General features: G+C 38.8%; 1 protein-coding gene across 1 annotated transcript in view; it reads left to right on the forward strand.

The window, feature by feature from the left end:
• Positions 1–1523: 1523 nt before the first annotated feature.
• Positions 1524–25755, forward strand: part of SH2D1A (SH2 domain containing 1A) — a 32556-nt gene continuing 8324 nt past the window's right edge. The window contains exon 1 of the mRNA XM_033201986.1: positions 1524–2021. Coding sequence (XP_033057877.1) covers positions 1885–2021 — 137 coding nt within the window. The 5' untranslated portion in view covers positions 1524–1884. The remainder of the gene's footprint in view (positions 2022–25755) is intronic.

The following is a 25755-nucleotide window of genomic DNA, read 5'->3' on the forward strand; positions in this document are numbered from 1 at the left end:
TGTGACATCGAATGTTCTCACAGTTCACCTCACAGGTCGGCTGTTGCTCATATGGACCGATACAAAGGGATCCACTTCTCTGTCTCCTCCCTTCTATTTGAAATTCCACTTTTTTGATTAATTCCTCTGGGCTAACCATTTGCCTGCTCAATATATGGAGAGCCCAAGGTGGACAACCTTTCAAATCCTTAATGTTGGAGTATGCATTCATATATCAGATTAATTTCTTCCTTAATATGAAGCATGAAAAGGGGTAAGAGGTGGAGTTGGTCAAAAACATGTGAGGAAGGAAGATGATAAGATAATATTGGTCCAATTCCCCAGAGCCATCCCCAAATGTCACCTTGAATGCTTTTAAAAAAAATTCTTAATGCTGAAAATGACTAGTAGGAGACTTATGTTTATACTTTGCATACTAAGGCTGGACACTCTTCAATCAAGAAGAAAAATTGTTACCAGCTACCACTGAAATCTTAGAGGATTGTTCTTAACCCTAGTAGATGAAGAGCAAATATCTGCCTTTGGTGCAAGTCAGCTCTGTACATCCAATTCATTGGTAAGCCATGTGAGGAATTAAGTGTCGTTCTCCCTATTGAGTTTCCAGGCTTGCCATATTCTCCAAGAACTACACACTGAAGTTGCAGAAAGCATATAATAGACGACATAGCTTCAGTTATTTAAATTCCAATTTTAAAAGTACTTTACATAATCTAAAAGTACATGTATAAGACCATTCAGCTTCAGCAATAAAGTCTTACTCTAGTGAAAATGCAGGAAGTTTTGGGGAAATATTACCTAGCATATTTTGAAATAGAAGCAATGCTTTATTTCAGAGAAGAAAATGCAGGTTGAAAGGTTTTAAAATATTAAAGACAGTTTAGCATCAATTGAAAAAATAACATTTTCTAGAAACAACAGAGAATAAAAGTTACAACAATATTATCAACAACTTGCAAATGATTCAAAACAGATTTTATGGCCAAAATGCTGAAAGGTGGGCCCTATACACCAAAGGGCACTTACAAATCCAAGTAAAGGCAAAGCACAAGTTAAATGATTCACAGTCTCATGTAAAGCCCATCAAATAGATAAATCTGGAAAATCTTTGGATGTACATTGTGACTTTTGTATCTCAACTAGCACTTTGGGACCTTGGACAAGGTGTTAGGAAAGAAATCAATATTTACTCAGGACCAAGACTTTCAAGATGACTGCGTGAGGTAGAAGGAAGAGGGAGAAGAAGAACTTGCCCAAAGTTCACTGTTCATCTACTATGTCCGATTCTGTAGGAGTCTTCATGGCCATGTTCGGTAATGATTGCATACTGACAGTACTGATAAAACTATCAGTGTTTTGTTCTCAGAGCTTTTGGTCCTTTCATTTTGTTAGTATGTTTTTGCCCTACATGATGGGTCTACGTACCGACAGAGACATGTACAACTTGCCTCTATCATCAGCTCCTTACCGGCTAGTTGAGCTAAGTTATTCCTGGTGGCCTCTGAGTAAACTGCAAGAACAGAAGCATTACTAAGCATCCCTGTCTGAGTGCAAGGGTGTGTGTTGGCAGTACAGCCCCAATCTTGCAAAATCCTTCTTCCAATGTTCCTCCCCGCTCTGTATGAACCCTGTGTTGGGGGGCAGGAGATGGAAGCCTTTGGCAAGCTCGATTGAACTACGCTACTAAATTGCTGAGCTCGTTTTAGTTGAAGTGTGAGAAGGAGGTTTAAGGCAAGTAGACAACATCCTGTTGTTTGGGTGCTTCTCTCTTTTTTGCACATCTGGCTGAACTGGGAGTCAGGTGGTTGACTTGTGCCTGGCTGCAGTAGCAGTGGCATCTCCCTTGTACAGTTCTCCTTCTCGGCCTGCCCAACAGTGCACCAGGCCATGGACGCAGTGGCTGTGTATCATGGCAAAATCAGCAGGGAAACCGGCGAGAAGCTCCTGCTTGCCACTGGGCTGGATGGCAGCTATTTGCTGAGGGACAGCGAGAGCGTGCCAGGAGTGTACTGCCTGTGTGTGCTGTGAGTATGATACAGTGGGCATGGGCCTGCTGAGGGCGTGGGCGGTGGGCAACGGCAGCTGGGGCCAGGGTGGAGGCGGGGGCAGGCAGAGGCGCCTGCATTAGCAGCTCGCCGACGCCTCCTTCATGGTCCACCCTCAAGTCCAGCCCAGGGCCGTGGTGGAACACACTTTCGCCTGAGTCCCTCGCTGGGGATTTCATTCCCTGGGCCTCCTGCTCTCCAGAAGGCCCTCACCAGAGACTTTTGGGGCAGCCGCAGACAATGCCCTTTCGGGTGGTGAAATGTGGTCTAGAGTTTACCTTTGCTCCAGGAAAGACCCAGGCTCCCCACTTCTATTTTGACCCCTATCGGGTGGTGCCCTGGGAGCCTTACTCTAGCTCTCTTTAAACGACTTTTGAAGTGTCATCCCAAAGGAAGAGCATGACATTCAGGGAGAGGAGACACATTAAGAAACAGAGTCAATTACTTTAAGAATGCAATGCCAGTAAAGTCGAGATGCTGAGAGAGGAGGGGGATGTGTATGAGTAAAATCACCTCTCTGGATCTGCTGATGTAGCATCCTTTAGAAAAGTAGTGTGGGGTGGGGAGGGGCAGGGGATTTCAGAAATAGGACCCTTCTTGATAAACGTTAGGACTCACAATAGTCTTAAAGGGAATGGAGGGAAAACACCTTGTTATGATTCAGCTTTGCCATTTGCCTAGGCATGTCTCAGTCTAAGGCTTCATTTTGAATCAAATTCATCTGCGTCTTTGCTCCAGGGCTCCGGAGTCAGGCAGATCTGGGACTTTGCCCTGTGCTAGTCAGATGTTAGGCTTGTGACCTGGGCAAATTAACCTCTCAGTCCCCCAGTTTTCTTATCCATTGAATAGGTATCATATTGCTGCCTACCTCATAGGATTGTAAGATTAAGTGCCATAATGCAGTAAAAAAAATTAGCACTGGGGCCTGACACCTAGTAAATGTTCAATAAATGTAAGCTATTGGTATTATCATTATACCAAAGATATATTATTATTTTATCTTCTCTTTTCAGTTGATTTCTTTTAGGAATCATGGGGGCATTTCTAAGGAAGGACCTAGCTCAAGCATTATTGTCAGCAGGATAAAAAAAAATCCATGAAAACAGCAGCCCTGCATAGTAGGTTCTAGACAGAAACCAAATGAGGTTAAATGCTTGGTAGTAAGTTCAGCATCTGATGATACCCCACAAGAGTTTGAAATACCTTATGGGTCAGTGAAGAAAGATTATCCTGATGCTGGTGCTAGAGGATTTTCACTGTATATTGGTTTTCAAAAATGGTCAAGCCTTGTTTGTGGCAGCTCTCAGGTCATGCTAAATACATTTTTCATAAAGGCTTCCAGGGAAATAACGTGGAAGTTATTGAATGTCTTGGGCTTGAATCTTTATGTTTTGCTTATGTAATTATTGTTCCCGTGTAGAACCTAGGGAAGGGCAATGAAAATCAGCTAGGATTCTTAGGCTCTTTTCTCATTGAAAGAAGGTGGAGTGAGTGGGTGGGTGAAAGGCGCTGCTTTAGGGAAGCTGACAAAGGAGATAACGTGCTCCTTAACCCAAAGGTGAAAAAGAACGTACAAAACAAGTCTGGGCAGGGGGGGGACAACAGGGTATAGTGAGAGGCAAGATACACCTAAGACTTCAGCCTCACCAGGCTCCTGGCCGTTTCTCAAGCTCCTCAAAAATGCCCCCACTTAGGATTTCTGTGCTTATTGTTCTTTCTGCCAAAAATACCTTCAGTTCACATGTTTGTTCAACTGTCTCCTCCCTCAGAGAGGACTTGCTTGACCACCTATCTAGAACAAGTGCCCTCTCTCTGTCCCTGACACACTCACTCCATCTCTTTATTTTTCTTCAAAGAGCTTTAAACTATCTGATAATTTGCTTGTTTACCTACTTATTGCTGGGCTGTCCTGCAAAAATATAATCTCCATGAGGGCGGAAACATTGTCTCCTTCACCAGGAACACAGGAACACATAATAGGCACTCAGCAGATATTTTTGAATTAACAAACCGTCAAGGCAAATTCTATTCTTTACTGCAAGAAACAGAATGAACATCGAGAGGTTAGGGTGTGGACCCTGGGAAAGTCACTCAAATTCTGTGGGCCTCAGTAAAGGACAGCTTTAGCCTTTTTCCTATGTAGGCCAGAACCACATGAGGAATTAACTTAGGCAGGTGAGAAATTCTCAAACAGTTAAGTTTTCGCCCAAAGTGAATCTTGCATAAATGCTTTTTAAATGACTCTTAGTTCTCCATGAAAACTGCCTTGTGAAGTAGCGGAAAATACTAGACAAATTGGGAGTTCCCTTACAGTGTCTTTCAAATGGTACACTGGGGACTCAAAGTCTTATGAGACTGTTAGGGTGATAGCCAGAATGTGCTGCAGAGGGAAGATATAAGGATACATTGCCTTTTATCAGTTTCTCAACGTTTTTGAGTTGAGTGTCCCTTTTGACAAATGTAAAAATTTCATTCCCTCTTTTTGGTGCTACACTGTAATTATAAAATCAAATTTTATTTAGAAATAAACCATGTACTCATTTTAAACCAAAACACTTATGCTTATGATATGTAGTCGAAATAACAATATAAGTGGTGTCATGTACACATGGACAACAAGGTATAGCTGACAAACATGCATTGAATGTAGGGTTTACTCAGAATGGTTTCTCATTCTATCTTTTATTTACTCCTATTAACCAAGAAGATTTAATTGAGCTCTAGTTTTTATATTTTTATTGTAGAGATAATACATTTCATATGCCTTTCAAACTGTACTTTAAACTGTACTTTCAAACGATGCTTGCCCTTTTCCCTAGTTCTGAACCTCCTAATCATGGCTTTCAGATACAGCCTTTTCTTCTGCTCTGGTTTAGAAAATTGAACTCCTTCATAAAGCACTAAAGGAGTTTTCCATTTATAGGATTGCTCACCTTCATTTTAAGTGATAAGTTTTTCTTTCAATTACTTTCTCTAAATAAATATAGATTTTTGTATAAGTCTATTAAAAATAGTTCCTTATACCTATTCATTATAGAAAAATTGAAACATATAGACAATAGAAATTAGAGAAACATCTATAGTTTTATTTTTATTTTTTTCTGAGATTAGTTTAATCTTGTTTTTTTTTTTTTTTTCAAATTTTTACATCTACTGAAACATCATGTGTAAACCAATACAAGAAGGTTGATTCAATATGAGGATATGATTTATTTATTTTTGCTTTACTTTCCAGATAATTTTGGGAAATAAGTCAAGTGAGATAAAATGTTGAACATACGTGTGAAACTAAAGACTAGCTGTAAACTTCAGATAATCATTGTATTAATGAATTAACACTTTTTTTCATATCACAGTGCCTAGACTGTGATCAAAAAGGTGTTTTTTAAAATCAAACATATCTAGGCCAGGCATGGTGGCTAATGTCTGTAATCCCAGAACTTTGGGAGGCCAAGGCGGGAGGATCACTTGAGGCTGGGAGTTCAAGACCAGCCTGACCAACATGTTGAAACCCCCTCTCTACTAAAAACACAAAAATTAGCCAGACTGGTGGCGCACACTTGTAATCCCAGCTACTTGGGAGGCTGAGGCTGAGGCAGGAGAATTGCTTGAACCCTGGAGGCAGAGGTTGCAGTGAGACGAGATCGCCTCACTGGACTTCAGCCTGGGTGACAGAACGAGACCCTGTTATTGCTAAAAATTAGGTGAATTTTCTTCTATATTTTAATAAGATGAACTGCTTTTTGAGCACGTGTGCTCTTACAACTGTATTCTTACGAATGACATATTTGACTACTAAAGAGTTTGATTTTTGTATGTGTCAAAAAAAGTAAGGGAAAACACCAAACTTAGAAAAGATACCTTGCAACAGATCAAGGATTAGTTTGTGTGTGTGTGTGTGTGTGTGTGTGTATACAAATTTACATGTGTTAAAAAAGTATGATTGTATTCTTGTATTCTTACAATTGTATACACTTCCCATTTCCCACTTAACATGAAAAAAATACACTCATATATAATGTTCTTAGAGACAACTTTAAGATGTTATTTTTAATGGCTGCATGGTAGTCCAGCTAGCTAGTAAACATAGCATATTTTGCTTAGCCAGTCACCTACTTTTAGACATTTGACTCATTCCATATTTTTGTCATTATAAATTCCATCAGGATGTATATTTCAGTACATTAAAGTTTCCTTGTATTTATGATTATTTCCTTATAATGAATTTCTGAAGTGGAATTTCTAGGTCAGAAAACATAAACAGCTTAGGATTCTTGATATATACATGATCATGAGATATTTTCCCTAAATGGTTATTCCAATCTACATGCTCACCTGTAATGCATGAGTGCTCATTTCACTACACCTTCACTAGAAATGGGTATTGTAGTTAAGAAAATTTTCCTTTGACATTTGGTGTGTCATTCTTTATTTTATATTTACACGCTATCTCTTTATTTTTCTCATTTTATATTCCTTTGATTAGTGACTGTCATTTTATATGGTTGTTAAGCTGTTGTATTTCCTGACATGATTTGGCGTTTTGTGTATTTTTCTCATTTAACCAGTTGAATCATACTGTTTTTTTTAAACACACTGTATTAGTATATATATATAATATATTAATCCTATTATATATAATATATAATATTCTATTGTATATATAATATACTATATATAATAGGATTATATATGATAGTATATATATATATATATATATATATACTAATCCTTGATCTGTTGCAAGGTATCTTTTCAAAGTTTGGTGTTTGCCCTTACTTTTTTTGACACATACAAAAATCAAACTTTTTAGTAGTCAAATACGTCACTTGTTTTCTTTGTGTTTGATTTCTTCCTTGGCTAGAAAATCCTTTCCCCTTGAGATATGTCATAAAAGTTCACTGCAGTTTTTGTTTTAAATTTATGGTTTTGTTAGTTTACATTTACCTTTTTAATTCCATTTGGAGTTTTATTTTGATGCGGATAAAGGATCGAATTTGATTTTGTTTCCAGATAGGTAGCAATTGTCCTAATATAATTTATAAATACAACTTCCATTCTTCATTGATTTGCTAGCCGACTATACCATATATTAAATTCTTATATATAACAGTTACTGTTTCTGGACTATCTATTTGTCTCAATTGATCCATTTATTCTTGCACTGATAGCACTATAGTATGATAATGTTTTAATATATTTTAAAAATTATTTGCTATTCTTATCTGTTGGTTCTTCAAAAATGAAATCTAGAATCATTTTATTAAGTTAAAAAAAATCCATTGGACCAAATGTTTTAGCTGTCACATGCGAGTGAGAACACATGATATTTGTCTTCCTGTGCCTGGCTTATTTCACTTCACATAATGACTTCCAGTTCTATTTATATTGCTGCAAATAACAGGATTTCATTCTTTTTAATGGCCAGATAGTATTCAATTGTATATACATAGCACGTTTTCTTTATCCATTCACCTGTTGTTGGACTCTTCCATATCTCGGCTACTGTATATAGTACTGTGATAAACGTGTGGGCGCAAGTATCCCTTTGATATATTGATTTCCTTTCCTTTTGGTAGATACCCTGTAGTGGGATTCCTCAGTCACATGGAAGTAGAGAGTAAAATGATAGTTACCAGAGGTTGGGAAGGGTGGAAGGCGATGAAGAGAGGCTGGCTAATGGGTACAGACATACAGTTGGATAGAAGAAATGAGTTCTAGTGTTCAGTCGCACAGTAAGGTGACTATAGTTAACAATATCTCATGTATTTTAAAATAGCTAGAAGAGACTACTTGAAATGTTCTTACACATAGAAATTATAAATATTTGAGGTGATAAATATCCTAAATACCCTGATTTGATTATTATAATGCATACATGTGTTGAAACATCACACTGTACCCCATGAATATGTACAATTACTATGTATTAAAATTGTTTGAAAATACCATTGGAGTTACATTAAATTTATTAATAAACTAAGAACGAATTGTCATCTTTAAATGATTTAGTCTTCCCTTCCCATAACATAAGTCTCTCCATTTATAATTTTTTCCTTTATATCCATCAATCGAGTTTTATAGTTTTCTTTTTGTATGTTTTACACATTTTTGTTATTTCGAGTTATTGTGTGTATGAATGTGTATGCCGATTTTAAATATAAATGGGATCTGTTTCCACTATATTTTCTGTTTCATAGGAAAGCTGCTGATTTTATGTTCTGTTCTTGTATTTATCCAGTGTACTGAATGCTCTTATTAATGCAGATAGTTTTTTTTTTTAAAGTTTATTCCCTTTGTTTTTTTAGACACATCAAGTTTCTTTTCACCAAGGTACATATGTGCTCTCACATTTCTTCCCTTCTCACCCTCAATGTAGACAGCTATTGGGGAAGTTCTGACTGCCCAGTAGGATTGTTTGATGGTGATAAGAGGAGAACTAATTTAAAATATTTAAAATAATTAGCTCAAAAAATAGTTTATTTCCATAGTTGGCATTCTTCTGGACATATCTGCCTTTGTTTGCTACTTATCTGATGGAAGATTTGGAAGAAGAAATGCTGTTATAGTTCTTTAGCGTCAAGGACACATAATGAAGTCATTTGACATATATGTCTTTAGATAAAAGCATAATTATCTTTTTGTCCTTTAAGTTTTAAAGGTACAACTGGGAATAATGTGCCTGTCAAACAACTGAACTGGAGAAGTGGGGGAGGAGCAGTGATGAAATAAAATTCCAGTTTATCAGTTACACTAAAGGGGAACAGTGTGGCAAATAACTTGAAATTATAACTTAACTTCATTTAGTGAGAAATTACAACTGACATTTAATTTTTGAATTCAATTGGATATGTGCCTTGGTGCCACATTTATCTTCATGATAACTTAGGCCACCAACATTGTTTTCGATTTCCTGAATACAATCCAGTGGTAAAGTGAGCCTGAAAACCAGCCTAGGATTAAGTTTGCCACATATAAACCACCAAATGGATAATTCATGGCAAATAAGCCAAGTACTGACCTCGGCTGACAATGTAAAATTAAAGTTGCAAGATTAGTCTGAAGATGTCATTTAGCTTAAGCAAAGGGGGAGTCTGGGTTGATCTCTTTTGGGCTCTCCCCACCTGGCCTCTTCCCTTCAGCTCCCTCCACTGCCCTCCTTCTCTGGGTGGACAGCTCCAGCTCCTTGTCCAAGCAGATTCCCTCCCTTTTGAGAATTGTGCTTTTGGAATTGTGTTAAAGACCAATTTGTTAATACATTCCCTCTAGTATAAGAGAGGGGCAGCACAGAATGGTGGTTAAGAGCCCAGATCTTCCAGCCAGATCTCTGGGTGTGCATCCCAGCTCTGACCCTTAACTAGCTATTTTACCTTGGGCAGGTTACTTTAACTTTCTGTGCTTCAGGTTTCTTACCTGTAAAACGGCAGATGGTGATAATGAGAGTACTTACCTCACAGGGTTGTTATGACGATTATGACATGAGTTAATATTTGTAAAGTTAACATGTAATATGTGTTTTTTTTTATTGTTTTTTTTTTTTTGACGGAGTCTCGCTCTGTCACCCGGGTTGGAGTGCAGTGGCACGATCTCCGCTCACTGCATGCTCCCTCACCTCCCGGGTTCACGCCATTCTCCTGCCTCAGCCTCCCAAGTAGCAGGGACTACAGGCACCCGCCCCGACGCCCGGCTAATTTTTTTGTGTTTTTAGTAGAGATGGGGTTTCACCGTGTTCGCCAGGATGGTCTCAATCTCCTGACCTCGTGATCTGTCCGCCTCCGCCTCCCAAAGTGCTGGGATTACAGGCATGAGCCACTGCGCCCGGTCATGTTTTTTAATATAAATAAAAGCTCTATAAATAATTGTAATACAAAGTTAGACCCACATAAGTATACATAAATAAAACTTGATATGAAAGTTCGGGGGAAGAAGTGATTATATTTATTTTCATGACTCATCAAAATATCAGATAGTTTTACCATCAGACTTGAAGTTGAATGACTTTCAACTGTTTCAAAAATTAAAATTCTCTCTGAAAGAATAAAGTTTGGGCCATTGGAAGTTTGGAAAGCTCTTGAATCAGAGTACAGTCTCAAAAATAATGGCTTTGTGTGGGATACTATTCCTCTGGATATAAAAGTTCTGAAACATTTGTTAAAAATCATTATAGTAGGCTGAGCGCGGTGGCTCACGCCTGTAATCCCAGCACTTTGTGAGGCCGAGGTGGGCAGATCATGAGGTCAGGAGATTGAGACCATCCTGGCGAACACGGTGAAACCCCGTCTGTACTAAAAATGCAAAAAATTAACCGGGCGTCGTGGCGGGCGCCTGTAGTCCCAGCTACTTGGGAGGCTGAGGCAGGAGAATGGCGTGAACCCGGGAGGTGGAGCTTGCAGTGAGCCCAGATCGCGCCACTGCACTCCAACCTGGGCGACTGAGGAAGACTCCCTCTCAAAAAAAAAAAAAAAAAAAAAAAAAAAAATCATTATAGTTATGTCTGAATTTTGTATGTAGCATTAGTTCATATAGACATAAAGGGCGAGAGATTAGGGGGCGGAGCAAGATGGCCGAATAGGAACAGCTCCAGTCTCCAACTCCCAGCGCGAGTAACACAGAAGACCGGTGATTTCTGCATTTTCAACTGAGGTACTGGGGTCATCTCTCTAGGGAGTGCCGGACAATCGGTGCTGGTCAGCTGCTGCAGCTGACCAGCGTGAGCTGAAGCAGGGCGAGGCATCGCCTCACCTGGAAGCGCAAGGGGGAAGGAAATCCGTTTTCCTAGCCAGGGGAACTGAGACACATAACACCTGGAAAATCGCGTAACTCCCACCCCAATACTGCGCTTTAAGGAAACAGGCACACCAGGAGAATATATCCCACACCTGGCCGGGAGGGTCCCACGCCCACGGAGCCTCCCTCACTGCTAACACAGCCGTCTGCGGCGATCTATCCGCAAGGCAGCAGCGAGGCTGGGGGAGGGGCGCCCGCCATTGCTGAGGCTTAAGTAGGTAAACAAAGCCGCTGGGAAGCTCCAACTGGGTGGAGCTCACAGCAGCTCAAGGAAACCTGCCTGTCTCTGTAGACTCCACCTCTGGGGACAGCCCACAGCTGAGGTCCAATAGGGAAAGCAGCGGGGGCGGTGCAGAGGCGAACGACTCTGTCTGACAGCTTTGGGGAGAGCCGTGGATCTCCCAACGCGGAGGTTGAGATCCGAGAACGGACAGACTGCCTGCTCAGGTGGGTCCCTGACCGCTGAGTAGCCTAGCTGGGAGACATCCCCCACTAGGGGCAGTCTGACACCCCACACCTCACAGGGTGGAGTCATCCCTGAGAGGAAACTTCCAAAGGAAGAATCAGACAGGTACACTCGCTGCTCAGCAATATTCTATCTTTGGCAACCTCTGCTGCTGATACCCAGGCAAACAGGGACTGGAGTGGACCTCAAGCAATCTCCAACAGACCAACAGACAGTCCTTCTGACTGTCAGACGGAAAACTATCAAACAGGAAGGACACCTATACCAAAACCCCATCAGTACGTCACCATCATCAAAGACCAGAGACAGATAAAACCACAAAGATGGGGAAAAAGCAGGGCAGAAAAGCTGGAAATTCAAAAAATAAGAGCGCATCTCCCCCTGCAAAGGAGCGCAGCCCATCGCCAGCAACGGATCAAAGCTGGTCAGAGAATGACTTTGACGAGATGAGAGAAGAAGGCTTCAGTCCATCAAACTTCTCAGAGCTAAAGGAGGAATTACGTACCCAGCGCAAAGAAACTAAAAATCTTGAAAAAAAGTGGAAGAATTGACAGCTAGACTAATTAATGCAGAGAAGATCATAAACGAAATGACAGAGATGAAAACCATGACACGAGAAATACGTGACAAATGCACAAGCTTCAGTAACCGACTCGATCAACTGGAAGAAAGAGTATCAGCGATTGAGGATCAAATGAATGAAATGAAGCGAGAAGAGAAACCAAAAGAAAAAAGAAGAAAAAGAAATGAACAAAGCCTGCAAGAAGTATGGGATTATGTAAAAAGACCAAATCTACGTCTGATTGGGGTGCCTGAAAGTGAGGGGGAAAATGGAACCAAGTTGGAAAACACTCTTCAGGATATCATCCAGGAGAACTTCCCCAACCTAGTAGGGCAGGCCAACATTCAAATTCAGGAAATACAGAGAACGCCACAAAGATACTCCTCCAGAAGAGCAACTCCAAGACACATAATTGCCAGATTCACCAAAGTTGAAATGAAGGAAAAAATCTTAAGGGCAGCCAGAGAGAAAGGTCGGGTTACCCACAAAGGGAAGCCCATCAGACTAACAGCAGATCTCTCGGCAGAAACTCTACAAGCCAGAAGAGAGTGGGGGCCAATATTCAACGTTCTTAAAGAAAAGAATTTTCAACCCAGAATTTCATATCCAGCCAAACTAAGTTTCATCAGTGAAGGAGAAATAAAATCCTTTACAGATAAGCAAATGCTTAGAGATTTTGTCACCACCAGGCCTGCCTTACAAGAGACCCTGAAGGAAGCCCTAAACATGGAAAGGAACAACCGGTACCAGCCATTGCAAAAACATGCCAAAATGTAAAGACCATCGAGGCTAGGAAGAAACTGCATCAACTAATGAGCAAAATAACCAGTTAATATCATAATGACAGGATCAAGTTCACACATAACAATATTAACCTTAAATGTAAATGGACTAAATGCTCCAATTAAAAGACACAGACTGGCAAACTGGATAAGAGTCAAGACCCATCAGTCTGCTGTATTCAGGAGACCCATCTCACATGCAGAGACATACATAGGCTCAAAATAAAGGGATGGAGAAAGATCTACCAAGCAAATGGAGAACAAAAAAAAGCAGGGGTTGCAATCCTAGTCTCTGATAAAACAGACTTTAAACCATCAAAGATCAAAAGAGACAAAGAAGGCCATTACATAATGGTAAAGGGATCAATTCAACAGGAAGAGCTAACTCTCCTAAATATATATGCACCCAATACAGGAGCACCCAGATTCATAAAGCAAGTCCTTAGAGACCTACAAAGAGACTTAGACTCCCATACAATAATAATGGGAGATTTCAACACTCCACTGTCAACATTAGACAGATCAACGAGACAGAAAGTTAACAAGGATATCCAGGAATTGAACTCATCTCTGCACCAAGCGGACCTAATAGACATCTATAGAACTCTCCACCCCAAATCAACAGAATATACATTCTTCTCAGCACCACATCGCACTTATTCCAAAATTGACCACATAATTGGAAGTAAAGCACTCCTCAGCAAATGTACAAGAACAGAAATTATAACAAACTGTCTCTCAGACCACAGTGCAATCAAACTAGAACTCAGGACTAAGAAACTCAATCAAAACCGCTCATCTACATGGAAATGAATAACCTGCTCCTGAATGACTACTGGGTACATAACGAAATGAAAGCAGAAATAAAGATGTTCTTTGAAACCAATGAGAACAAAGATACAACATACCAGAATCTCTGGGACACATTTAAAGCAGTGTGTAGAGGGAAATTTATAGCACTAAATGCCCACAAGAGAAAGCAGGAAAGATCTAAAATTGACACTTTAACATCACAATTAAAAGAACTAGAGAGGCAAGAGCAAACACATTCAAAAGCTAGCAGAAGGCAAGAAATAACTAAGATCAGAGCAGAACTGAAGGAGATAGAGTCACAAAAAACCCTCCAAAAAATCAATGAATCCAGGAGTTGTTTTTTGAAAAGATCAACAAAATTGACAGACCGCTAGCAAGACTAATAAAGAAGAAAAGAGAGAGGAATCAAATAGACGCAATAAAAAATGATAAAGGGGATATCACCACCGACCCCACAGAAATACAAACAACCATCAGAGAATACTATAAATGCCTCTACGCAAATCGACTAGAAAATCTAGAAGAAATGGATAATTTCCTGGACACTTACACTCTCCCAAGACTGAACCAGGAAGAAGTTGAATCCCTGAATAGACCAATAACAGGCTCTGAAATTGAGGCAACAATTAATAGCCTACCCACGAAAAAAAGTCCAGGACCAGATGGATTCACAGCTGAATTCTACCAGAGGTACAAGGAGGAGCTGGTACCATTCCTTCTGAAACTATTCCAATCAATAGAAAAAGAGGGAATCCTCCCTAACTCATTTTATGAGGCCAACATCATCCTGATACCAAAGCCTGGCAGAGACACAACAAAAAAAGAGAATTTTAGACCAATATCCCTGATGAACATCGATGCAAAAATTCTCAATAAAATACTGGCAAACCGGATTCAGCAGCACATCAAAAAGCTTATCCACCATGATCAAGTGGGCTTCATCCCTGGGATGCAAGGCTGGTTCAACATTCGCAAATCAATAAATGTAATCCAGCATATAAACAGAACCAAAGACAAGAACCACATGATTATCTCAATAGATGCAGAAAAGGCTTTTGACAAAATTCAACAGCCCTTTATGCTAAAAACGCTCAATAAATTCGGTATTGATGGAACGTACCTCAAAATAATAAGAGCTATTTACGACAAACCCACAGCTAATATCATACTGAATGGGCAAAAACTGGAAAAATTCCCTTTGAAAACTGGCACAAGACAGGGATGCCCTCTATCACCACTCCTATTCAACATAGTGTTGGAAGTTCTGGCTAGGGCAATCAGGCAAGAGAAAGAAATCAAGGGTATCCAGTTAGGAAAAGAAGAAGTCAAATTGTCCCTGTTTGCAGATGACATGATTGTATATTTAGAAAAACCCTCGTCTCAGCCCAAAATCTCCTTAAGCTGATAAGCAACTTCAGCAAAGTCTCAGGATACAAAATTAATGTGCAAAAATCACAAGCATTCTTATACACCAGTAACAGACAAGCAGAGAGCCAAGTCAGGAATGAACTTCCATTCACAATTGCTTCAAAGAGAATAAAATACCTAGGAATCCAGCTTACAAGGGATGTAAAGGACCTCTTCAAGGAGAACTACAAACCACTGCTCAGTGAAATCAAAGAGGACACAAACAAATGGAAGAACATACCATGCTCATGGATAGGAAGAATCAATATCGTGAAAATGGCCATACTGCCCAAGGTTATTTATAGATTCAATGCCATCCCCATCAAGCTACCAATGAGTTTCTTCACAGAATTGGAAAAAACTGCTTTAAAGTTCATATGGAACCAAAAAAGAGCCCGCATTGCCAAGACAATCCTAGGTCAAAAGGACAAAGCTGGAGGCGTCACGCTACCTGACTTCAAACTATACTACAAGGCTACAGTAACCAAAACAGCATGGTACTGGTACCACAACAGAGAAATAGACCAGTGGAACAGAACAGAGTCCTCAGAAATAATACCACACATCTACAGCCATCTGATCTTTGACAAACCTGAGAGAAACAAGAAATGGGGAAAGGATTCCCTATTTAATAAATGGTGCTGGGAAAATTGGCTAGCCACAAGTAGAAAGCTGAAACTGGATCCTTTCCTTACCCCTTATACGAAAATTAATTCAAGATGGATTAGAGACTTAAATGTTAGACCTAATACCATAAAAACCCTAGAAGAAAATCTAGGTAGTACCATTCAGGACATAGGCATGGGCAAGGACTTCATGTCTAAAACACCAAAAGCAACGGCAGCAAAAGCCAAAATTGACAAATGGGATCTCATTAAACTAAAGAGCTTTTGCACAGCAAAAGAAACTACCATCAGAGTGAACAGGCAACCTACAGAATGGGAGAAAATTTTTGCAACCTACTCATCTGACAAAGGGCTAATATCCAGAATCTACAAAGAACTCAAACAAATATACAAGAAAAAAACAAACAACCCCATCAAAAAGTGGGGAAAGGATATGAACAGACATTTCTCAAAAGAAGACATCCATACAGCCAACAGACACATGAAAAAATGCTCGTCATCACTCGCCATCAGAGAAATGCAAATCAAAACCACAATGAGATACCATCTCACACCAGTTAGAATGGCAATCATTAAGAAGTCAGGAAACAATAGATGTTGGAGAGGATGTGGAGAAATAGGAACACTTTTACACTGTTGGTGGGATTGTAAACTAGTTCAACCATTATGGAAAACAGTATGGCGATTCCTCAAGGATCTAGAACTAGATGTACCATATGACCCAGCCATCCCACTACTGGGTATATACCCAAAGGATTATAATTACTCTACTACAAAGACACATGCACACGTATGTTTATTGCGGCACTATTCACAATAGCAAAGACTTGGAATCAACCCAAATGTCCATCTGTGACAGACTGGATTAAGAAAATGTGGCACATATACACCATGGAATACTATGCAGCCATCAAAAAGGATGAGTTTGCGTCCTTTGTAGGGACATGGATGCAGCTGGAAACCATCATTCTTAGCAAACTATCACAAGAAGAGAAAACCAAACACCGCATGTTCTCACTCATAGGTGGGAACTGAACAATGAGATCACTTGGACTCGGGAGGGGAACATCACACACTGGGGCCTATCATGGGGAGGGGGAGGAGGGAGGGATTACATTGGGGAGTTATACATGATATAAACGTTATGCACATGTACCCTAGAACTTAAAGTATAATAAAAAAAAAAAAAAAAAAAAAAAAAAAAAAAAAAAAAAAAAAAAAAAAAAAAAAAAAAAAAAAAGACATAAAGGGCATAGGTACTGGCTTGCTTTATTTGCAGTGTCATGAAGAAGTCAGATGTAGCTAAACTTTTTCTTTTGTGTAGTCCTTGAAGTGGTATAAAAAAGGAATTGATGTGGTTTTGTCATTCTAAACCAGGATCTGTCCCCAACACTGACCCACTGAGAAATAAGAAATAAGTCAGGTTGGTTGCTTCTTGTCCATTTCTAACCTGAACACATTTTTACAGTTAGGGACAACTTTTGATGAAATAAAGACAGATTTCAATATCAGCAGAGACTAGATTAACACATGCTTTATAGTAATTAAAATAAATTAATGGCAGTGATAAAACTCCACCGTTCTTCATTTCTGATTTTTTTGGTGATGCATTTTAAATTCTAGGATTATCAAAAAGTCCAAAAAAACTTTAATGAGGGAAGGAAGTTAAAATTACACGACTGCTGGTTCGTCTGTATTAATGGAGGGAGTCAGAGGAAATATAATCCTAAAGGGGATGTAACAATTTAAAAAATGAATTATCTTTTTATGAGTTGTGATTTGCTTAGGCTAGGTTTATAAGCCTCCAAATTGTAATTCTGCTTGTTTTTCTTAAAAAAGTAGTCGCTTAAATAACTATAGGAAAAAATAACATGCAAGAATGCATTTATGTTAGTTTAAGTTTACTTCTAGTGTATATACACACAGGGACAGGCAGTTTTGAATAGTTGTAATCAGAGTGGCATCTCCTTGTGCCCACTTTTTATACATACTATCATTTTATGTCAACATAGTCCACGTACTTAAAGTTTTTTTGAAAACCTAGGACTCTAATACTTTTGAATTTTGGCATAATATTTTATTTACTTACTTACTTACTTATTTATTTATTTATTTATTTATCTTTTTTGAGATGGAGTCTCTCTCTGTCGCCCAGCCTGGAGTGCAGTGGTGCGATCTCAGCTCACTGCAACCCCCGCCTCCCAGGTTCAAGAGATTCTCCTGCCTCAGCCTCCTGTGTGGCTGGGATTACAGGTGTGTGCCACCACACCCGGCAGTTTTTGTTTGTTTGTTTGTTTTTTTTTGTATTTTTTAGTAGAGACAGGGTTTCACCATGTTGGCCAGGCTGGTCTCGAACTCCTGACCTCGTGATCCACCCACTTCAGCCTCCCAGGGTGCTGGGATTACAGGTGTGAGCCATCGTGCCCAGCCAGCATAATATTTTAAACCTTCACCTTTGACAGAGAAAGTGTAATTTTGAACCATTTTTTCTGCTATAATTCCCTTATTTTTTTGTAATTTATATATTATCTCTAAATTGACAAAAATTGTATATATGTATTGTGTACGACATGATGCTTTGAAATATGTATACATGTGTAATAGCTAAATTGGAATAATTAGCATACGCATTACCTCACATACTTATATTTTGTGATGAGAACACTTAAAATCTACTCTTAGAAACTTTCAAGAATACAATACATTGTTTTTAACTATAGTTGCCATGTTGTACAATAGATCTCTTGAACTTCTTCCTCCTAACCTAAATTTTTTATCCTTTGACCTAAATTTCCCAATCCCCACCCTGCACGCCCCTACCAGCCCCTGGTAGCCACCCATCATTCTACTCTTGGCTTGTATTAGTTCAACTTTTTAAGATCCCGTGTATACCTGAGACTACGCAGTATTTGTTTCTCTGTGCATAGCTTATTTCACTTTACATACTGTCCTCCATATTCATCCACCTTGTTGCAAATGACAAGATTTCCTTTGTGTTTAAGGCTGAATAGTATTCTATTGTGTATATACACCACATTTTCTTTATCCATTCATCTGTTGACAGACACGTAGGTTGATTGCATTATGTCTTGGCTATTGTGAATAATGCTGCAATATACATGAAAGTGCAGATTTCTCCTTGACATGATGATTTCATTTCCTTTTGATATATACCCAGCAGTGGGATTGCTGGATCATATGGTGGTTCTATCTTTAATTTTTTGAAGAACTTTCATGCCATTTTTTATAATGGCTGTACTAATTTATATTCCTACCAACAGTGTGCAAGGGTTCCCTTCTCTCTGCATCCTCTCTTGTCTTATTTTTGATAATAGGCATCCTAACAGGTGTGAAATGATATCTCATTGTGGTTTCATTTGCATTTTTCTGATGATTAGTGAGGTTGAGCATTTTTTCACATACCTGTTTGTCATTTGTATATTTTCTTTTGAGAAATGTCTATTCTGGTCCTTTGCCCATTTTTAAATGGGATTATTTGTTTTCTTTCTATTGAGTAATTTGAGGTTCTTATATATTTTGGATATTAACCCCTTATCATATATATGGTTTGCAAATATGTTCTCCCATTCTGTAGGTTGTCTCTTCATTCTGTTGATTGTTTCCTTTGCTGTTCAGAAGCTTTTTAGTTTGTTGTAATCCCATTTATCTATTTCCGCTTTTGACGTCTGTGCTTTTGGGGTTATACCTAAAAACAATTCCCTTATTTTGAGTAATTATTCCTTATTTAGGGGTACTTAGGTTAGTTCAATGTTTTCATAATTAAAATAGGGCTAGTATGAAAATCTTTGTCAAATTGCTTTTTCCTCTTGACTTGTTTCCTTGGAGTGTATGAAGATAAGCAAGGTTATGCAGTCAAAAATATGTATAGTTTTATAGCTCTTATTATATAACTTGCTCTTATTATGTAACTAGTGATTTTCCATGGACAGGGACAGAGTATGTTTTGTTTGAAAAGGCATGTTCAATATTTTAGTTTAATTTTATATTACAAAATTACTGGTTTATAATAGAAGCTATAGAAAATAAAACTAAGAAATATTATTGGGGAAGAAAGGAAAAAATGGTTCAGAAACACTGTCCTATGAAGACTGAAATGACTGACAAACCTTCAGCTTATACTAAAATAAAATTGCATTCTTAAAGCATAGACTGAATGACTACGGAGGAGGTGGCACAGAAGTACCCTGGGCAGGTAGAAGAAGCCCGATTGACATCAGGGAAGTTGCCATCAATATTCCCAATGAGATGTGGGCATTCTCTTTGCATTTTAATCAGTCCTTCCGTAACTTTAATGTTCACACAAATCACCTGGGCATCTTATTAAAATCCAGATTCTGATTTAACAGGTCTGGGTGGGGCCCGAGAGTCTACATTTCTAACAAGCTCCCAGGTGATGTTGATGCTGTTATCCTGGGAATGCAATTTGAGTTGCACTGTTTTAGATCTCTTCCATGTATGACATATTATAGTAAGAGTTGACTACATGGGATCCTTGGTCAGTTACTTCAGTAACTTGAAAGTGAAAGGTATACACTGCTGCCCTAGTTGAGGAGTGAGAAAATTTTGATCATTCAGAAATTGGAGGGGTTGTGGGGAGAAAGAAATTGTTAATATTAGATGAGTTAATCATGAGAAGTTTTATGTACCATTGACACCAGGTTGTTCAGAAACTGAAGGAGGTAGGAACTTTTGAAGTGGTACTCAGGTTCCTGCTGCTTAACTGAAAGTGAGATAAGATCAGATTCGTTAGGAAATGATTCTCAAAACAGACTCATTTACTTTGGCTAAATACGTCTGAATGATAGTAGGGAGATAGAATCGTTGCATTTTTTAGAGACCCACTGTTTTAGAAAGTGAAAAACTTGTTGCTTACCATTCTGCTTATTTTGTTGCTGAGATTTTAAATAGTGAATATCCACATCACCCTTATGATACTGAATTATTGCCATTAATCGTTTCTCATAGGGAAAATGGAACTAACAACCTATGCTGTTTCACTGCTTCCATCTCCATTTTGCTATATGGCTTTAAGAAAATCACTTAAAGGCTTACGTTGAGTTCCCATGGTAAAAAATGGAAATCAAAGCTCTTGCCTTGTTCCCCATAGAGTACTTGCTGAAGTTAGTGGGCTTTGAGATAGATTTCAAGTGTTTAATAAGATGGAAGACTTTAACATTGTAATATTGTATATTTATCAGCATATTATATAGGCATATCTCAAGCTATTTTATATATGATCTAAATATTCTGGCAATCCTTCGTAAAAAATAAAACATCATATAATCCACATCAGTAGTTAAATTGACCTTTTGTTCAGTGTCATGAATCAAGTAAATCTGAATAGTGTGTTTCAGATATTTTTTGCCCTTTACGTAATCAGTCCTGATGGATATTGATGAAAGATGTAGTAATTTTTTTTTTTTTTGAGATGGAGTCTCACTCTTGTCGCACAGGTTGGAGTGCAATAGCACGATCTCAGCTCACTGTAACTTCCACCTCCTGGATTCAAGTGATTCTCCTGCCCCAGCCTCCTGAGTAGCTGGGATTACAGGCGTCCACCACCACACATGGCTAATTTTTGTATTTTTAGTAGAGATAGGGTTTCACCATGTTGGCCAGGCTAGTCTCGAACTCCTGACCTCAGGTGATCCGCCCACCTCAGCCTCCCAAAGTAAAGTACTGGGATTACAGACGTAAGTCTAATGTAATTCACGTATTTAAATACTTTTATTTCCAAAGGAGGTTAATGGTAAATGTGATCATCAAGTCAAGCATGACCTTCTGCTTGTAAACACATTGATTTTAACCAGAGTTCAGTGCGTGTCCTGGCTAGGTGTAGTGGTTCACACCTGTAATCCTACCACTTTGGGAGGCCTAGGTGGGAGAATAGCTTGAGGCCAGGAGTTCAAGACCATCGTGGTCAACAGAGCAAGACCCTGTCTCTGCAAAAACTAAACTAAACCAAAAAAAAAAAAAAAAAGAATTAGCCAGGCACAGCAGTGTGCACCTGTAGTGGCAGCTACTCAGGAGGCTAAGGCAGGAGGATCGCTTAATCCCAGGAGAGCAAGCCTGCAGTAAGCTATGATCACCCTGCTGTACTCCAGCCTGGGTGACAGAGCAATACACCATTAAAAAAATAAAAAAAAGCACGTATCCTAACCAAAGATCTCTATTGACTCAAACTTGTGCCCAAGAATAGCAATCAGAAAGTTTATTAAATAAATGATTTAGATTCACATTCAATTGATTCACAATAGATTTAGATTCACATTCAAAATCTGAAACAATTCATTATAAAGTTTACCTTACTGTTTTATGAGGTAAAATTTATTAGGCAAATTAAGTAGCATATATACTAAAATATAACAAATAATCTATATCAGTACAGTGTGGGGATCAGGAACTGGGGATCTAGAAATGGGCCTGATTCAAATCCCACTTTTGCTTCTTAATCTCTAGTCTGATTTTGGTTACTTAACATATCAAAGTCTCAGTTTCCTCATCTATAAAATAAATATTACAATATAAACCTAATAGGATTTTTGTGGGGTCAAAAGGAGATAATGCATGTACTATAAACTTAACTTTTTTTCCTCCTAAATTCACATGTTTAAACCCTTACCTCCAATATGCTTGTATTTGGAGATAGGACCTCTAGGACGTAATTAAGGTTAATGAGATCATAAGGATGGGGCTGTAATCTGATAGACTTGGTGACCTTATGAGAAAAGGAAGAATGCATGTACAAAGAAGAGGTCATATGAGCACACAGCAATAAGGTGGCTGCCTACAAGCCAAGAGAAGAGGCTTCAGAATGAAACTTACCTTACTGGCACCTTGATCTTGGACTTCCCAGCCTCCAGAATTGTGAGAAATAAATTTCTGTTGTTTAAGCCACCCTGTCTATGGTATCTTGTTATGGCAGCCTGAACAGACCAATACAGATTTTGGTACTGCGAAGAGGAGTACTGCTGTAACAAATACCTAAAAATGTGGAAGTGGCCTTAGAACTAGGTAATGAGTAGAGACTGGGGAAGTTTTAAGGTGTATTCTAGAAAAAAGCATAGATGGCTGTGAGCAGAATGTTGGTAGAACTATTTATTCTGATGAGGTCTCAGATGGAAATCAGGAAGATGTTACTGCAAACTGGGAGAAAGGTGTTCCTTGTTGTAAATGGTAAAGAACTTGACTGAACTGTGTTCTAATATTTTGAAGAAGATAGAATTTGTTGAGTAAAAAATTTGACTATTTATCTGAGGAGATTTCTAAGCAAAAGGTTGAAGGAGTGGCTCAGTTCCTCCTGACTGCTTATGGTAAAATACAAAAGGAGACAGATGAATTGAAGAAGGAATTGTTAAGCAAAAAGGAACTTGAACTTAAACATTTGGAAAATTCTGAGTCTTTATGTATTGCAATAAATGAGGAAGCTTGTGCTGGAGACAAAACTAGGGTATGGCTGGATTATCTATCACTCCTTAAGATTGCTTATGATATTAACCAGCCATCTCAGCAGAAGTCAGGAATAGAGTTTGGATAAAAGCAGCAGAAATATTACCAGTTTGGACCAAAGAGAACAGGACAGTATGGTATAGTTATTTGCTGCAAACATGGTTTATCCTTCAAGAAAAAGGGAAGAACAACCCTGAGGTGATTCAGTGATCACCAGGGCTGCCATTCCTACTATAGGCCCAGAGTGCACAGGCCTGGAGGCTAAGGCTGCCTCTACCTTGGTTTCAAAAAGTGAGACTGACATCCAACAGAGCCACATGGGTGGGGCCATCACCCTAGCCAAAGGATGTGGCCACCTTACAGAGCTGTGGCGGTGATGCTGCTTTCCCAGTGAACCTGAAGGGCAGAGTGTTGAATCAAAGAGGATTATTCTTGAGCCTTAAGAGCTAATGGAGTTTGCCTGGCTAGATTTTGGACTTGCTTGGGACCTGTGACCCCTTTATTTCTTCCAATTTCTCCCTTTGGAATGGGAATGTCTATCGTCTTCCTGTAGCGCCATTATATTTTGGAAGCACATAGCTTGTCTGGTTTCATAGTTTCACAACCGGAAATAAATTTTGCCTCAAGATGAATAATACTGCTAGTCTAACCCACATCTAATTTTATTTAGATGAAACTTTGGACTTTAGATTTTAAGTTGATGCTAGAATTAATTTATTTTGAGGCCATTGGGATGGTATAAGTGTGAGAAGGACATGAGTATTGGGGGTCAACAGTGGAATTATATAGACTGAATTGTGTTCCCCCATAATATGTTTAAGCTCTAACCTCCAACATGACTGTAATTGGAGATAGGGGATAATTAAAGTTAAATGAGGTCATAAGGGTGGGGCTCTAATATGATAGGATTGGGGGCCTTATTACAACAGAAAAGGCTGTGTGAGCACACAGCAAGAGGTCAGCTACTCGCAAGGCAAGAGAAGAGGGCTCAAAATGAAACTTTTTGGATCGATCTTGGACTTTCCAGCCTCCAGAACAGTGAGAAAGTAAATTTCTTTTATTTATGCCATTCAAGGTATGGTATTTGGTTATGGCAGCCAAACAGACTAATACAGAAAGTAAAACTCTTGGCATGTAGTAGAAATCAATTAGACAGATATGCAATATAGATATAAACTGAGTAATGGGAGGGAATATTTACCCCATTTAAAAGGATAAGCTGCTTTTAGGAAAATAAAGTTACAGCTAAGGCACTTTGGAGATAGTCCTAGTTTACAGCATTTTAGAGTTGCTCTTCCACAAAAATATAACAGAAACAAACAGCACTTGTTTTGAATTCATATCTTTTTACTATTACTTCATTTATAATATATTATAGAGTAATATAGTAATATAGTCATGTGCAATATAGCAACATTTTCCTTAATGACGAACAGCATATACAATGGTGGTCCCATAAGATTATAATGGAGCTGAAAAATTCCTATCACCTACTGATGTTGTAGCCATTGTAATGCCACAGCACAGTGAATTACTTATGTATTTGTGATGACACTGGTATAAACAAACCGACTGTGCTGTCAGCTGTATAAAAGTATAGCACAGGCCAGGTGTGATGGCTCACATCTGTAATCCCAGAACTTTGGGAGGCTGAGGCAGGTGGATCACCTGAGATCAGGAGTTCAAGACCAGCCTGACAATATGGTGAAACCCCGTCTCTACTAAAAACACAAAGATTAGCCAGGCATGGTGGCATGCACCTGTAGCCTCAGCTACTCGGGAGGCTGAAACAGGAGAATTGTGTGAACCCGGGAGGCAGAGGTTGCAGTGAGCTGAGATTGCGCCACTGCACTCCAGCCTGGGCAATACAGCGAGACTCTATCTCAAAAAAAGAAAAAAACAAATAGAAAAAAGAAAAAAATGTATAGCACAGACAATTATATACAGTACACAATAATTGATAATGATAACAAATTACTGTGTTACTGGTTTATATATTTACTGTACTATGCATTTTATCATTATTTTAAAATCTACTCCTACTTATATAAAAAATGTTAGCTGTAAAACAGCCTTGGGCAGGTCCCTCAGGAGGTAATCCAGAAGAAGGCATTGTTATCATAGGAGATGACAGCTCCCTGTGTGTGACTGCACCTGAAGATCCTATAGTGGGATAAGATGTAGAGGTGGAAGACAGTGACACTGATGATCCTGACCCTCTGTAGGCCTAGGCTAATGTGTGTATTTGTATTTTAGTTTTTTAAAAAAAAGTTTGAATAGCAAAGAATACATAAAATAAAAAATTTAAAAGCAGAGAAAAGCTTATGGAATAAGGATATAAAGAAAAACAGTTTCGTACAGCTGTACAATGTGTTTGTGTTTTAAGCAAAGTGTTATAAAAGAGTCAAAAAGTTTAAAAAGTTTAAGAGTTTATAAAGTAAAAGAATGGAATCTAAGGGTAATTTATTATTGAAGAGATTTTTTTTTTTTTTTTTTTTTGAGACAGAGTCTCGCTCCGTCACTCAGGCTGGAGTGCAGTGGCGTGATCTCATCTCACTGCAACCTCCACCTCCTGAGTTCAAATGATTCTCCTGCCTCAGTGCCTCAGCCTCCCAAGTAGCTGGGACTACAGGTGTGTGCCACCATGCCCAGCTGATTTTTTGTATTTTTAGTAGAGACGGGGTTTCATTGTGTTAGCCAGGATGGTCTCGATCTCCTGACCTCATGATCCGGGAAATATAAATATTTTAAAATAAATTTAGTGTAGCCTAAGTTTACAGTGTTTATAACATTCTAGTAG

This window comes from Trachypithecus francoisi, unplaced genomic scaffold (assembly GCF_009764315.1).
Source record: "Trachypithecus francoisi isolate TF-2019V2 unplaced genomic scaffold, Tfra_2.0 Lachesis_group6, whole genome shotgun sequence".
NCBI classification, from domain to species: Eukaryota; Metazoa; Chordata; class Mammalia; order Primates; family Cercopithecidae; genus Trachypithecus; species Trachypithecus francoisi.